We start from the raw sequence: 15555 nt of genomic DNA, 5'->3' as shown, positions 1-15555 counted from the left end.
ATTGTTTTCTTTTCCTGTTTTAAATTGTATTTTTTTATTAGTTTTTTATCACTTTTTTGTATTTTTCGTGTATATAATGTGAAACTATGCAACGCGTTATAAAGCCGATAAAAAACATAATTATAGCAGTAACACCACGAAACAAAAGTGCGGTAACTTCTACCGCAACGATGAGATTATAGATATTTTGTTTCTGGTTCTCTTTCACCGTCCGTTGGTTCTGGACAACATCTGGACGATCTTCTGTTGCAAACAGCAGTGGAATTAAATGTTTCTTGAAAACATCATCCAAATGTGGTTGTTTTCCCTTGTTTCTATTAGCTTTTATGTAACTTCTGCGCCGTGTTACAACATTTATAGGAATCGAAGAAATTTTCCTAATTGCCAACACATTCCGCTTTGAATGTTTTTATTTATGAAGAACGGCCAAACCGCTGCTTTTACAACAGATGGAATATTTTACGTTTGCTTATTTCACCGTTATTATTTGATTATTTCACCGTTACGCTTCATCAAAGTCCCACTCGAAGGAGCCTCCAGCGTCCATACGCATCTGCGAGAAGCTGTCGGTCAGATTTATGTCGGAATCTGTACGAAACAACAGAACATGTATGAAATGTTTCCGTCAAAGTGGCCATAGACAATATACTTAACACGAGCTTACCTTGAATTGAATCAAAGTCGACGGTTTGTATGCAGTGTAGTGCAAACTGCTCTCGAATGTTGGTGTGAGTAACCAGTTTGAATACAGGGTGCGATAATAAGGCGGAGGTATTGGGTCGGTTTTTCGGATCCCTATGTAGTAAAATACAATGTATGTAATTGATGTAATTTCGGCACATGGCACAAATATAACTCTTACCTTTCCGAACATTGTTCGGCAAAATTGTGTAACGCATCGGAGAATTGTCTGGAGGCATAGATCTGTCTCAATGGTGTTGCCGCTTCATTTGGTTGTGAGTCTTCGCTCGGCACGGTAGTTGCATCCAGCAGCATCGGTAGATAAACGCCACCTTTTAATTTCTCCGCCAGTATAAGTGTGGCCGTAATATTGAAGTATGGCTCCACACCGTTTGCCAGCTCGTATGCCGTCATCGCCAAACTGTACACGTCCGATTTTTCCGTGTAGCCGGTCAGATTCTGTGCCAGAACTTCCGGTGCTAGCCAGTTCAGTGATTTCACAGAGTGTGGTGGAAGCTCGTGCAGATTGCGTATCCGTTTACCTTCGCCAAGAAAGCTAGTGCACACGCGAAAGCCACCAAGTACGGCACGCGTTTCATTGAGAAAGACATGGCTTGCCCGGATCGATCGGTGGATGTAACCTTTCCAGTGCAAATACACGAGTCCTTGTAAGATGTCCCGAAGGATGCACACCAGAATTGGCTCCGGGAAGCCAATCTCGAAGTAGTTATTCATCGTATCCCTACACGAGCCGTAACACATGAGCGGTAGAACAAAGTATAGATCGAGATTGTGTACAAACGCTGTGTGGTAGCTGAGGATATTTGGATGGTCGAACTCGCGCAGGTGCTTTGCCTCATCCATTACATAGGTAATGTCGTTCTTCAGATCCTCCACTAGGAACTTTTTCACGGCTACGTGCTGCCGGGTGGGCCGGTGCTGTGCCAGATAAACCGTTCCAAGATTGCCGAAACATTTTGCCAATTCTACCTTCAGCACGTAATTGTTGATCTCATTGTCGAACATTCTGCTCCGTTCTGCAGTTACGATGCGATGGGGAAGTTACTTCCGGATTTTTTAAACGCACAACATCGATTGACTAGCAATTTTACGTTTAGTGTTAATCACTTTTAAAATATTTCTTCACTGCTAATGGGGAACGAGAGGATAAAATTATAAGTACTTCTGGGGCACACGCCTCTACCTTCGTAATGTTTGTTTGGGTTACGATTTCTGTGACGCAAGCTTTTGACATTTCGCGATGTTGACAAACATGCTGAGATATGTCACTTAGCACGTAAACATAAAATCCCTAGCAAACCGAAAGACTTCTTGCTCAGTATAGCGGGCTAAAATAACTTATAAACCTCTACAATGAGCCTGCAATGTCGTGTTTGCTTGGGATTTTCTGAAAATTATACTTCTCTGGCTACCGAGAGTCGTGGTACAACTCTAGCAGAAATTATACAATTCTGCGCTTATGTTAAGGTAGGTAAAACTTTGGATCTCTGGATAACAATATGCCACCGGCGTGGAAAAGACTCATTTTTTCCCTATATTTGTAGATAGCCGATGATGACGGTTTTCCGTCTCAGGTCTGTTTAACGTGCAGCAAGGATGCTGTGAACGCTTACACGTTTGTAACGAAATGCCGCCAATCAGACTATGCACTACGAGCAGAGAAATCCCTCACAAAGACGCCGTAAGCAACTTCTTGAAAATAGTCGATCGGATGTTGATTGCCTATTATTTTGTTTTAGGATACAAACCACTTCTACTGATATTTCTGCCACACATGTCCAGGGTAGTGCGGGCGCAAGAACTCTAGAATTAATGGTGGAATTGGTATCAGATTCTCCAAGTATGGTCAATTCGATACAGGATGATATTCCACCTAGTGATGATATGTACGTTATTGAGTACCTTAATGATGATGAAATCCAGCATTCCAGCCAGGAATCCGAAGACCAAACCTGTAACGACGATAGGAATTTATCTACGAGGAGCGATCAGTTTGAATGCGATTCAAACTATTACTGTTGCCATAGTGACTGCATATTAACATTCCACACTAAACATGAACTGAAAGAGCACATTAGTTTGCAGCACCTACTAGATATCGGAGAGCAAGATATTTCAGATACACATTACCGCTGCAATAACTGTGATCACACGTTTTCCAGTGAGCACGAACTTGACAGCCATGAACTGCTTTTACAGCTGAAGAAAAGCATAATTAATCCGGAAAGCAGAGGGCGCCCTAAGGCTTATCCATGTTTATTTAACGCGGAAGAAAAAAAGTGCTGTGATTGTTACGCTTCGTTCTCTACGATTGAATCACTGCTAGAGCACACCCTGCAACGGCACTCGATACGCAAAACGGTACAGGATCCTACCCGGTCGGTTCGATGCGAGGTATGCTATAAGCTGTTTCGTACCAAATATAGCCTCTACTCTCATCAGAATGCTCCTTACAAACCGCGCAAATACCGTTGCAACACGTGCGGTGCCTCCTATCTGACGCCTTCGCGCCTTGCGGCGCACGAGGCTGTGCACAGTACAGAACGAAAGTTCAAGTGTATAGAATGTGGCGCAAGCTTTAAAAACGAGCAAAACCTCAACACCCATTCTTTACTGCACCGCGAAAAGAAAGAGGTATGCAGCACGTGCGGGTTGAGGTTTCATCGAAAGTCCAACCTACGGATGCATCAGCGGGTTCACTCCGATGCGTACTATACCGCCTGTCCGCATTGCGGTAAGAAATGCAAAAGACAGTCACAACTGAAAGAACATCTGAAGGTGCACATGAGTGAAAAACCGTTGGGTTGTCGATATTGTGCAAAACGATTTATGTATACGAGCGATCGGAAGCGGCACGAGATGACACACACAGGAACATATCCCTTCACATGCAGTTGTTCGAAAAAGTTTAGCCGAAATCGTTTGTATATGCAGCACATTGCAAAGTGTAAGACGTAGCGAGAGCGTTTTGGGATATATCCGGAATGTATAGCTAGCCGTTCCAATTGAACTGGATTTTAATCCAGCAGAAGGCTGACAAATTTGCCAAAAATAAACGTGACGGACGAAGAACAAACCAACTGCCTCTATTTTCCTCTAGAAAACGATGAAAACCATATGCCAACAAGCGATACAAATACGTGAAAAACACTTTCTTAAAAAAAAAAATACATTTGCGCTATCAGTACTTTCGCTAGATCATTTAATGGTTTCATTTATTTAGCTCTCCATTATATCTAAATAATTTCAAAAATAATTCAATAACATTTATGTATACCTTTCATAATATAGTAAATCTAATGCGTTTCATATTATCCTTCCTCATTATAATCGTTTGATCGCAAACTGATCATCATTTGCTGCGCTTTCGCATGATGTGTATATTAAAATTAATAAATATTTCCGCTTTGTCTTCTTGCTGCCCTCTCCCCCCCTTTTTCCAACCAATTTGTCCCAGGCGATGGCGGTGGTGTGTCGGACTGTCGCGTGCATGGGTGTGTTTGTGGGTCACTTATAGATGTTTCGTTTCGTTATCAAATACCGATGCCAGACATTTTGCCTTGGATGGTGGTTTGTTGGAACTACAGCAACAGCTCGTTTCGTTTTTTAGGCAGAAAAAGATCCAGTTTAGATAATTTTCGCCACTGGTTGTTGAATTAGCGTCATAGCGGTCTCAAACAACACACTGTTGTATGTTGTGTAGTGATGCTTTTCATGTAAAAAAAAACCTTAATGTTTGTGCAGAATCTATGCACAAACTAAAAATAAAATTTGAAGCTATTACTTGTAATAGGAAAAGCAAGTATATCATCTTTAGAGAGTACATAATGTACTTGAATTGTAAAATCATAAATAGATATTGCCATTTATTTGGAAGGTTACAGAACAAAAAAAGATAACAGATATTTCAAAAAGTAAAAAAAAAAGAATATCTTCAAAATTGTATAAGAGAAATCCCCGCTTTGGATTTGACGCCACATGTATATATGCTTGCTGGTTGCTGGTTTAATTCAACTCCGGACCGAGCAAACTGTCTGGTAGGAACGAATTCAAACTGGTTGGTGTCCCATTGTCGGTACCTGCATCTAGCGGTGCCCAGAGATTAGCTGCCGTTCCGGTGCCACTACTACCGGTACCACCGATGGCCCACCCAGAGCCCCACGTGTCACCGCCTGTGTGAAGAATAGCGGAAAAAAGTAATACGTTACTTAAGTTAAGAACTGAAATGGCCGAACTCAAAGTGTTTTAATGATAGTCAGAGCTTTAGTTTCGCTACAAAGCCATGAGTTCTACCGGTTGTGGTATGTTCAACAACATCTCATGCAACCATATTCACCTGAACTGCTCGGAGTACGCTCCTGTCTCCAGGAGGGGGACGTTAGGTTCGAAGCACTGCTGCTGACCGCGACACTGGCAGTAGTTGCACCGCCCAGCTGCTGCAGATACGTTTGCACTTCCGTTTCACTGCCCGGACACTCGGCACTGATCGTGCTCGCACCAAGCGTACAATTGTTGAGCGCCTGTTGAGCTTTCACGGCTTCCTCGCGTGTCGCGTATCGGCACAGGGCGAGCCCATGGGCCGGATACGAGTGGAAGTTTAGGATCGGACCGTGCTGCATGCACAGCGTACGCAATGTTGATGCATCGATCTGGAATAATAACACAAATTAGCGTGCGGTCTCTGGGGCGTTTCCAGTTCCTTCTCAACATACCTGGGAAGTCAGATTTTTCAACAAAAGCCATGATGTACCGGTGGCCCAACCCGCACCGGTGCGCTGTTGTGATCCTCCGTTGCCGTTCTTATTGGTCGCGGTACCTCCCAAACCTGGTGGAGGGCCTCGTGTAGCGGATGGTTTTACGATGGAGGTGCACCAAACATCAACGGCGGCCGCGCTACTTGCGGCCACATTAGTGCCACCGCCGGCTCCGGATGAGTTGTCTGACCAGACGGATTTACCGGCCATTGGTTTGTTGCCACCGGTGCCTCCATTGCCGCCAGCTACCGAAGTTAGCGATGCCGTGTTGAAGCTCCAAGCGGAAGACGTAAGATTCAGACCTCCGCCATCGGCTGTGATAGGGGACGTCTTCTCAGTGACGGATGTACCGCCAACACCACCGAACAGCTCCGAATCTTTGGCGGTGGCAATGGAGAGTGGCGAGCGGGCGACACTGCCCGGCGTAATACTAGGATCGTCTTCAATCTTAAGTTGCGTTCCCTGTGTGTTTGCCGATAAGGAGTTCTGGATGACAAAAAGTATTCTTTCCGGCAAATGTTTGCGTGTGGCTTACCTTCCACGGTTTTCCCGGTTCAAACTCAGGTACTAGGTCGGTGAAAGCGGAACTATCCTGCGGAGAGGTGTTGGTGGTGGTGGTCCAGTCTTTGCTATCGGTATCACCCGTTTGCTCCGGCCATCCATCTGCCAAATTTGTACGACCGGTTGTCCAGGTTCTGGTGTGGAAAAGCAGAATGGAACCAAACGTATAGCAAAGAAATTAATGTTCTGCTTTCAAATTTCACCTTAGTGGGAAAGGTTCACACATTTCAAGGCATGTATCTACGTACCCATCTTGCACGAGACCTAGAGAGCTTATATTAGTATTGGTAGTGGTAGTAGTTAACGCTGATTTTGCCGTCGAGGGGCCGGGAGCGCGTGAAAAATCGGTGAGATCATCTTTGCTAGCGGTCGGGTCCTTCTCGAGCGATGGAAGCTTCCACTGATTTAAGCGAGACTGCTGACTAGTACTGCCACTGACAATGACGTTGCCGGGGGCTGCCGAAACTACGGCGTGTTGTTGCTGCTGCTGCTGCTGCTGCTGTTGCAGGGGAACGACCGGTGGCGGGAAAACGCTTCCGGTGGACGTTATAATTGAATCCTTTCCGAGCGCCATCTCTCCGAAGGTGCTCTGTAGTGCCATGAGATCTTGCTGTTGCTGCTGGCGCATAAAGTCCATACCGAGGCCGGCATTTGGATTCGATTGCATCAGTGGTGGTGGTGGCCCCATCGATCCCTGGTGTCCTTGTTGCTGCTGCTGCTGCTGTTTTAGGTAAATGCTCTGTTGGGCGGCAATCTGCTGCTGTAGCTGAGCAATCTGCGTTTTATGCTTGTTGATGGCTAACGATAACTGAACGGCACTAACACCTCCGGTGGTACCGCTACGGGCCAAGTTGCTTTGAGTTAACTGCATTTGCTGAAAGCGGACAAAAAAAAGAACCGATTGAAAGCCTGCCAAACACAATCAATTACGTTTTGTTTTGTACAATTTTTACCTTGATGTGAGTGAGCAACTGATTCAATAGTATGAAAGTTTGCGGTGCCAGCGGTTGGTTGAGGATCTGATGGTTTAGGAAACCGTTCTGCACCGCCAGCTGAATTTGCTGCACCAGCACACGGAGCTGCTGGTTGGTGGGTTGTGCTGCGGCTGCTGCCGCCAACTGTTGCTGCTGCTGCTGCTGCTGATGGGTTTGTGGTTGTTGGTTTGGTCCACGACCACCAGGTGGTAGCAGTGAGCTATGGTTGAACGACGGATGGGCCGAACCAGCACCACCTGCGCCCTGCGAGAGATATTTCAGATTGTTGAGCGCCACGAGGTTTGCTGGTCCGGTACCGTCGAGACCAAGTCCACCGACTGGACCACCTCCAGGTATGTTGTTAAGCATGTTTTGATTGTTCTGCAAATGAAACAACGTAAATGAATGAAACGTCTCAAAAGACACTCGTGAAACTCTAGAATGTTGCACGATCGTCACGCAACTCACCTGTGAGTAAGACAATCCACTCGTGGCATGATTCAGCGGTGGAATTCGACCCGAGTAAGCTCCATCAAAACCCATCCCGAGCCCACCGGAATGATCCTCGGACAGTGTGCGACGCCATCCGGTCGATAGTCCGGCTACGGCAGCCCCATGACGCAACAGTTCCATCGCCTCGTCAATGTTCATGTTGGTCGTGCGCAGGGCAAACTCAACGTCCTCCTTCTTGTGTCCCATTTCACACAGCAGCCGATACTCTTTGCTCGCACGTATAAATTCCAGCGGATTGTTCAGTGATTGCGATTTGTTCGAACCGCCGGCCGAAGGTTTACCTCCAAGTCCCCAATCCATCCCAGCACCTGTTGCGTTCAATTCGTTCGGGTCCGGCCACCCTATACCGGCCGATTTCGGTGTGGTCGGTGTTTTATTCCAGCCACCAGCCATGCCACCGGCTCCATTCGATGCGAGATCCATATTCCAAGGGGCGCTACCTTTGTCATCCCCCCAACCACCGACCGGTGTCTGATCTTCCCAGGAACCATTCCTAACGATACCTTGCACCTGGCCGCCCCACATACCGTCCTTACCGAGCGAAAGTGTACCACCCGTACCGCCGCCGACGCGTACTCCACTACCAGCACCAGATGGAACGGGTACGGGCCCGAACGGTCCGGTTCCTCCGCCCTGCACAGCTGTAGCATGCTGATTGCGCTGCATTGGGCCACCACCGCCGCCTACTCCTCCTCCACCACCTCCGGGGCGCATCATTACATCCGAAACGTCCTTCCAACCGGTCGAGTTCTGCCTGGACAGACCACCAGCATTGCCCTGTCCCCAGAGCGCTCCACCCGAGCCATCATCGAGCGAGGACGGTCTTCCATCGTCCCAGTTTGTGGGAAGCTTGTTTGGCCCTCCATTTGGACCGTTTCCTACCCATTGCTGTCCTCCAACTCCAACACCAGCACCGGGCAGTACAACTCCTCCCGCACCGGAAGCTCCCGATCGCTGGTCCGGCACCGTAGCGCCCCACATGCTACCGGCAGCCGCACCGTTCAATCGACCAGAAATGCCGCGCGGATCACCACGAAGATCACCGCCACCAATCCGATTGCCGAGCCCATCGGAAGAAGCACCACCAATCGAGGCGTTTAGATTGAAACCACCGGTTGATTGTCCGTTTACGGACCCAGCGGCCATCGGCAAGGTTCCCGCTGCCGCTGCTGATCGTGCATCTCCCCAACCGCCTTGCGCTGGAATGCCAGGACCACCGGGGACACCAACCGCACCGGAACCAACGGAACCGATGGGTCCAACGCCACCACCCCATTCGTTCAGATCTTTCTTCACACCGATGGCCATTTGGGGATTGTTCATTGCCCCGGTGGTGTTGGAGGCCGCTGTGATGGCGGGTGTATTGCCACCCGCCGCTGGCCACATACCGCCAGCGACCGTCCCAGCACCACCGACAGCTGGTGGAGCGGTCACTACATTACCATTGTTGAGAGGACCCCAGCCCGGTGCCTGACCAACGCCGCCGGGTCCTCCGGCAGGTCCCATTGGTACCGCACCGGCGACGATTGCTGCCGCACTGCCACCATTCCAAACATTGGCCGCTGCTTCGGGAACACCGGCCGGACCGCCCGCGCTGTCGTCATCTTCCATCCATGTTCCACCGAGATTGTTAGCCGGTACCCACGGTGTGGTTTTGGCCTGTGCCAGATGCTGTTGAGCTTGCTGTTGCTGCTGCTGATGATGGGTGGGCCCTCCACCACCGTTGCGGAGATTTGTCTCCCAAAGCTCGGTACCGTTGTTCATGGTTTGTGCCTTCCAGCTTCCGTTCGGACCTGCACCATGTGGTCCGGCGCCATCGGGTTTAGCACCAACACCACCCGCTCCGCCTCCCACACCACCACCACCACCACCTCCACCTGCATTGGCGGCACCCTGGGGCTCGGGTGATCCCGGTACCTCCCAGTTCGTGTCCTGGTTAACATGCTGACAGCCCCAACCATCCTGACTGAACAGCGCATCGCGCATTGTGTTGAGCACCTCTAGCTGCTTCGTGGCGGTCCCCCCATTCCCAGCGCCATTATTATTCCCAGCACCCATATTAGCTGCCTGCTGTTGCTGCTGCTGCTGCTGCTGCTGCTGATTGTTATTATGACCATGATGATGATTGCCGTTGTTGTTAGCAACGTTCGCTGTTGCACTCGTTCCACCAGGAGCGCCATGGCGTCCATGGTTGACCGTTGCATTCCAAGCGTTCGGTGCGGAAGCCGATTGAGTGTTCACTTTATTGGAATTCGTGTCTTCGGGACGGGACGGTCCACCGACACGCTGCTGGCCAACGTTTGCTCCACTGTTGGCCGTGTTTCCATTACCATTCGCCGCATTGCCAGTGGATCCTGCACCGCTATTACCATTGTTGTTGTTGTTGTTGGCGATGCTGCCTGGGTTACTATTGTTAATGTTACCCCAAGCGGACGGTGGTAATGACTGTTGCGGCGGTTGCTGTTGCTGATTCGGCAACACACCCCACGCACTGAGCGTTCCGTTGCTAGATGCACCCGGCGGTGTACCCCACGCACTAGTGCCATTGTTGATAGAATCTTCACCACCACCACACAACCTCAGTCGGAGCACGCCGTTAGATAAGCCGCGCCGTAACCATTCACGCTCACGCTCGGTGCAGCGCACTAGCTCATCAAAGTGTGTGTACGTTGACTCGCCAAGCTTACGAACCGGATTATAGCTGATGTTCCGGCTGCTCTTAGTATCCGACAGCATGATATCGTGGGGCGGCAAGTCGGTCAAACCTTCGTCCGCTGATTGAGACGCACACGGAGCGCTCGGGTTTGACTGTGCTAAACTACATCTAATATTTGTAAGGTTAATCAGGTAATCATTTAAATCACATTTCAATGTCACAGAATCAATATGGGTCGGCTTTTCGTCGTCGGTATGGCTAGTACGGGTCGTCTTCGATGGCTCGCTATCCGGACAGGTTCGGCAGATGGATGCCATCTGATTATCAGTGGGCACCGGGCCACTAGATGCACCACCATCAGCAATATCAACATTCCCATTCATTGGTGCGGCTGAAATCATTACAATGGCTTTGGAACTGTTGTTTGCGTACTGGTCGATCTGTGGACGGCACGTGTCTACCGTCGGTGCGGCATTTTGACCGTTAAATGCCACCTCATTCCTTTGCGTTGAATGATCCGGTGGCTGTCGATCGATAGCAATGGCGCCTTCGACTGCAGTCAACGATATGGTTTGCTCGATCAACTCCGGCGAAACTGGATCATCGTCCATGTTCTGGAGCTGTCTTTCGTTAATATCATCCATCTCAGCAACCGCTAGGTTGTCGAGATAAAAATCACTGGCGCGTGTTACGCTAGTGCAGCAATGCAGATAACGCAACGCGAAGGATTATAATAGATCTGTACGTTAGCTTTTCAGTTTCCTGCTATCATCTTCTCGTCGTGCTGAGCTATATCGTCCACAAGCATCTTGTGTGATGGCGCTACGTTTGTTTTAATGACGGGAAAACGAAGACTCTCGCGGCTTGATACGTATATCAAATTTGCTCCTTTGACACTGTGATCAAAGGAACCTTTTGTTGTTTGTTTTTTTTTTGGTTTCACTGTACTTTACGCTGCGAGGAGGGAGCACCAGGCTCTGGAACAAAAAATAAAACAGATAACAGTTGTTAAAACAAACTGAAAAATTCTTGCCTTCCATAGAAGTTCTGTTTGTCGAGGGTTAATTAACTTTCATACCTTTCGCGATGGACGGAATTGTCCAGTTTTATGTCAAGTTCTGGAATGAATGTCACTATAGAAATCAGCAAACTGATCACACCGGAGTTCTGGTTCCGTGCTGGACTGGATGCTTTTAAGCTTATTCTACAATTTATCACAGATCTTCTGCGGGTTGAATCATTCGGGTGAAACGATTTTACCGACAGCACAATTTAAACTAACAAATCAGCACTACCGCCTTGCGTCGTCGTCGTTGTTGGTTGTACGCACTGACTTTCGAGAATTGATGTTTGGAAGGAGTACTTTAATGGATTCTGGAAAAAGAAGACAATTACGGAACAATGTTTGTTATGTTTTTCGATCCACTTTGGCAGATTATTTTTGTCCATACATATGAGCCCGCCCATCGCGGGGTAAAAGTCAATTGTTACACTGGAATAACATAACAGAAGGTTATTTCGATTTGGTTTTATGTTTTCTTCACTTTATGCTCCACGAGAGCAAATATCAATACACATACAGCGTTCGTTCTCTCACTTTCATTTTTTATATGATCATGATTATGCTCCCTCGCCCTTTTTTCTCTCTCTCTCTCGTTCTCTTTGCATAACTGTGCATTATACCGTATCCTTGCAAGAAGGGCAAGAAAATAGACGATCGGTTTGATTTCTTTGTTTTGTTCGGGTGTACGTTTGTGTGCGTGTTCATCAAGAGAGGGTGGTTATGTTTGTTTTGTCTGCTCTTTCGTGTCCCTTATTGATGTTTTTCTTCTTCTTGTGCCAACATAACTTTTCGTTTGTTTGTTGCCGAATACGTAGAAGTGTGTTTTTTTTTCAAACACCATGGATTTGGCTGTGTGCGTATATGCTTGTGCAGATATGTTGGAGAAGGAGAGAGAGAGAGAAAAATACGGTCTATATGAACATGTAAAAACCACTTGTACAGTTCTCACTGAATGCTAATAAAATCGCCCTATTTAGTAATTGGAAAATTTGCTAATAATATTCATTAATACAACAGGATTTCCATTAAAAAAAACAATAAATTCCTATAAAAAAGCACATAATCTATTCCTAAATTTTGCCGTGATGGTGGCGGAAGGGTTTATTTGGACCCTGCTTTTTTCACAACACAGTCCGCGTATTGTTAATTAAACAGTCATGCAGCTTTTTTCTGCTTCGTTCACACTACACTTTGACGCATTGGCACAGGTAATCATGCCAAGTTTCTACAGCATAATGGTAATTCCATTGCTTCACAATCTATTCAACGATTTATCCGAAAGAAAAACACACTCAAATTTTCTGATTGCTGATATATGCAACAGCAGCATAAGAGGTCGTATAGACCGACTTTACTGTGCCATTTGCCACTCCCTGAAGCTAACACCGAAGCTGTAGCTTCTAGCACGGTATAATCCCGTCACTGTTTCTAGTGAACTAGCTCCGTTCAATATACACAGCATACAGCTTGCGTTTGCACTTAGTATCCCCACCAGACACTGCAGCCACATTCAAAGTGCATAGCAGCATTAGGTTCGCGGCCGCCATATTAGATATCAGTTTGGCGATGAGATTCTTTCCAACTTTGCACACATTTGTAACCCATTTCACGGTTGAATATCGGTCACACTGCACGCACTGTTGCTTCCGATAGTAATATTATGCTGTAAGAAATCGTCCCGATAACGTTTAACTATGAAAATAACTAGCAACATAACTCTACCTTCTTCACCGAGAGTGGTTGCCCTTTTTTCCGAATGGCGAAATATGTTCTACATCTACATCTACAAGCCGTGTACCGTTGTGCGTGTGGGTATGTGTAAACCACTTGCTTGATAATGCTTCCCTAGCGTCGAACTTGCTTGCCCGACAGCCGACGTTTGTGATGACGGTGGTGGTGTGCTGCTGCGAAGTGTATACCGAAAACTGATGACTTTTTCTCCGAAGCGTACCGAAGTTTGACAGGTCAGCCTACCCGAAGGGTGGTGGTGCGTGCGTGTGCGCTACGGCAGAAGTGTAGCAAATGGTGTGTGTGGCGGTCGTCGTTCCAGGGCATGGTGAAATGAAATGATTTATAAAGTATTTATGGCCGAACAGAACGCAAAGGGCCGAAACCGGAATTGTGGCTGCAAAATCAAGTTCCTTGCTGGGAGGGCTGCTGCAGCATAGCGAGTGTGTGCAGAGTTGTTTAGCGTCGTCAGTGCGGTCGAAGGTTGGGTCGCAAGCACAGCCCCGTGCAGGGTACGCGTCTCCCGCGAAAGGCTGAGAGAAAAAAAAGTAGTGAAAAACGGGCTCCCTCCCATCCCCCCACACGCCCCCTCCACCCGGTGGAGAACGTAACGGTATGCGTACGCTAGAGCGCAAGTAGCGTGTGAGCGAGTGTGTGTAGGCGCTACTAGGTATGATTGGCGTTCAGTTTTCGTCAATTCCATCCAGCGGAGAAGCGGAAAAGTAGTGAAAAAAAAGGTCATCGTGCACAAAAATTGCGCTGTGCGTGGCCCCACAATAGTGAGTTTTGCTGGCGCTCCACGAGAAAGCTCGCAGCGCCGTGCGTGAATGAAACGGTCGCGTTCCCGTGTGGATAATAAGCTGCTGGAAACCAGGGAAAAGTGTGTGCTGGTGTGCGCGTATGTGTGTGACTACCTGTGCCAATAATCATAATAATAAAAAAGAAAACATTTCGAGTGTAAAATTTACTACGGTGTTCGAGACACAAGTGGCGACGTGTACAAAAGTTTTCCGAGGCTCGCCCGCAAAAGCTTACACTTACTGGTCGTCTGCGTTGGAACGGAAAGAACATCTTCTGCTTGTGTTGCCACATTCCAGGGAAAAGTAGTGTGCGAAGTGTGTGCTGTGTGTTTGGAAATTCGCGAAAGTGTGCAATAGAATAAGGGAAGGAAACCAGAGAACTTTTGTGCACAAAAGCCCCAACGGTTGAAATAGTTTGCTGAAACGAGCATCATTTTCAGCCGACTGTACGATTTTTCCTGCACACCGACACATGCAAACACATATATATTTGCTTATCCCCTTGTTCGAGGCCGCCGTTACCCGTGATGTTACTGGGCGAATCTGCAGACTCCACTGACCCCATCATCGGGATCTAGTCACCGAAGTAAAACAAAAAAGAAAAGCTACAACTCCAACGCGGAATCGGCATCGGAAGCATTCGCTGGCCAATTTAATAATCGTTCAGAGGAGAAACAAATGATAACTACACACAAAAAAACCAACAACAACACTACATACGACTAACGCAAATCAGCGCAATGCAGCAACAGTGTGATAAGTAAGTGTGTGGTATTGGTTTTTCGGTATTTGGGGAGTAATAAAGTGGTCTCTTGTGGTGGTGGGGGGTGGTTGTGCGTTTTTACTAAGCGACGAACGACCAAAATTCGACCTTGGTTTCTGATTGTGAGGTGCTGTATGTTTTTGCCGTTGTTTCACACGCACACACATACGCATACAACCAGGGGGAGGGTGGCTAATGGAGACGAGGGTTGTCAATATTGGCCAGCGTTGTGTATATCGTATGCGTCCTTTGCATGGTGGCGTAGTGTGTTATGCCGTGATTACTGTTGCGTGCAGCATGAACATGCTCAGCAAAGGAGTTTGGCGAAGAGAACCGAAGGGAAGGGATGAAGAAAAGAAAGCTCCCCGGAGGAGGTGTTGCTGCACGATTGACCACCAAGAATCCCAACCGTTCGTACACGGTGAAAATAGTAGCGGAGTAGCAAAAAAATAAATAAAAGCTACTAGATCATTTTGAGAAAAAAATGCTTTAAACTCCTACCATTACTATTTATTTTTTGTTGTAATTGTTTTAGAATTACACAACAATTAGATGGTGGGATCCAGCTTAATTTCCCATTTCATTTCGCTTACAATTTAATTCGCTGTGCAGCAAGTAATTATATCCGTCACAACTTCGGAGTCCGGAGTGGAATCGTGTATCTACTCCGACTTCGCGTATGGAAAATTGATTCCGACTCCGACTAAACATCAAAATTGACTACGGCGAGTACGAGTCGAGTCCAGTCGGTTCCGAGTTCAATCGAATCCGGCTGAATCCGAATCGGTCCGATCGATTCCGAATGATTCCGGATGAGTTCAGATGAGTCCGATTTAGTTTCGATCAACTACGTTCGAGTCGGACGAAGACGGACTCGACCAGATTCAACAGGAGTCATTCTGATTCCGACTCCAGCTGGCGGCGGAGTCGGACCGATCCAACTCCGGTAAAATTTATAATTTACCCATCACTACAATACACATCTTCTTTAGAAAAATTGCACACTGTCCCTTGAATTAGTCTGCCTGCTGTGTGTTGCAC

General features: G+C 47.4%; 4 protein-coding genes across 5 annotated transcripts in view; 2 read left to right on the top strand and 2 right to left on the bottom strand.

Annotated features, from left to right (window-relative positions):
* Nucleotides 1-15: 15 nt before the first annotated feature.
* LOC125763304 (STE20-related kinase adapter protein alpha) lies at nucleotides 16-1907 on the bottom strand. Its single transcript, XM_049426251.1, has 3 exons — nucleotides 863-1907; nucleotides 665-795; nucleotides 16-588 (listed from the first exon to the last, which is right to left on the bottom strand). Exons 1-3 carry the CDS (start codon nucleotides 1705-1707, stop codon nucleotides 503-505), a joined length of 1062 nt encoding a protein of 353 aa, XP_049282208.1. The 5' UTR covers nucleotides 1708-1907; the 3' UTR covers nucleotides 16-502.
* A 52-nt stretch (nucleotides 1908-1959) lies between these two features.
* On the top strand, nucleotides 1960-3778 carry LOC125763303 (zinc finger protein 814-like). Its single transcript, XM_049426250.1, has 3 exons — nucleotides 1960-2169; nucleotides 2247-2383; nucleotides 2442-3778. Exons 1-3 carry the CDS (start codon nucleotides 2056-2058, stop codon nucleotides 3658-3660), a joined length of 1470 nt encoding a protein of 489 aa, XP_049282207.1. The 5' UTR covers nucleotides 1960-2055; the 3' UTR covers nucleotides 3661-3778.
* A 112-nt stretch (nucleotides 3779-3890) lies between these two features.
* Nucleotides 3891-13071, bottom strand: LOC125763298 (protein Gawky-like). 2 transcript variants are annotated; one of them, XM_049426241.1, is made up of 9 exons: nucleotides 12946-13071; nucleotides 11239-11534; nucleotides 7460-11137; nucleotides 6971-7372; nucleotides 6266-6891; nucleotides 5992-6151; nucleotides 5415-5918; nucleotides 5039-5351; nucleotides 3891-4874 (listed from the first exon to the last, which is right to left on the bottom strand). In XM_049426241.1, the coding sequence occupies exons 3-9, from the start codon at nucleotides 10802-10804 to the stop codon at nucleotides 4708-4710; spliced, it is 5517 nt and encodes a 1838-aa protein (XP_049282198.1). In that variant the 5' UTR covers nucleotides 10805-11137; nucleotides 11239-11534; nucleotides 12946-13071; the 3' UTR covers nucleotides 3891-4707. The 2 variants fall into 2 exon arrangements, with proteins under 2 accessions (XP_049282198.1, XP_049282199.1); XM_049426242.1 differs by lacking the exon at nucleotides 12946-13071 and adding an exon at nucleotides 12579-12931.
* Nucleotides 13072-13310: 239 nt separating this feature from the next.
* LOC125763299 (protein Gawky-like) overlaps nucleotides 13311-15555 on the top strand; it is a 36380-nt gene continuing 34135 nt past the window's right edge. The window contains exon 1 of the mRNA XM_049426243.1: nucleotides 13311-14511. The gene's annotated coding sequence lies outside the window, so the exon portion shown is untranslated. The remainder of the gene's footprint in view (nucleotides 14512-15555) is intronic.

This window comes from Anopheles funestus, chromosome 2RL, assembly GCF_943734845.2.
Source record: "Anopheles funestus chromosome 2RL, idAnoFuneDA-416_04, whole genome shotgun sequence".
NCBI lineage: Eukaryota > Metazoa > Arthropoda > Insecta > Diptera > Culicidae > Anopheles > Anopheles funestus.
The sequence above is the reverse complement of the archived record's forward strand: the minus strand, read 5'-3'. Positions and strand labels throughout refer to the sequence as shown.

Coding starts and splice junctions, on each gene's coding strand:
- LOC125763304 (XM_049426251.1), bottom strand. CDS start 1,707: ATGTTCGACAATGAGATCAACAATTACGTGCTGAAGGTAGAATTGGCA. Junction 796..862: donor GCCGAACAATGTTCGGAAAG/GTAAGAGTTATA, acceptor TTTACTACATAG/GGATCCGAAAAACCGACCCA. Junction 589..664: donor CGACTTTGATTCAATTCAAG/GTAAGCTCGTGT, acceptor TGTTTCGTACAG/ATTCCGACATAAATCTGACC.
- LOC125763303 (XM_049426250.1), top strand. CDS start 2,056: ATGAGCCTGCAATGTCGTGTTTGCTTGGGATTTTCTGAAAATTATACT. Junction 2,170..2,246: donor AATTCTGCGCTTATGTTAAG/GTAGGTAAAACT, acceptor CTATATTTGTAG/ATAGCCGATGATGACGGTTT. Junction 2,384..2,441: donor AAATCCCTCACAAAGACGCC/GTAAGCAACTTC, acceptor ATTTTGTTTTAG/GATACAAACCACTTCTACTG.
- LOC125763298 (XM_049426241.1), bottom strand. CDS start 10,804: ATGGATGATATTAACGAAAGACAGCTCCAGAACATGGACGATGATCCA. Junction 7,373..7,459: donor GTGGATTGTCTTACTCACAG/GTGAGTTGCGTG, acceptor TTTCATTTGCAG/AACAATCAAAACATGCTTAA. Junction 6,152..6,265: donor CTAGGTCTCGTGCAAGATGG/GTACGTAGATAC, acceptor TTTCCACACCAG/AACCTGGACAACCGGTCGTA.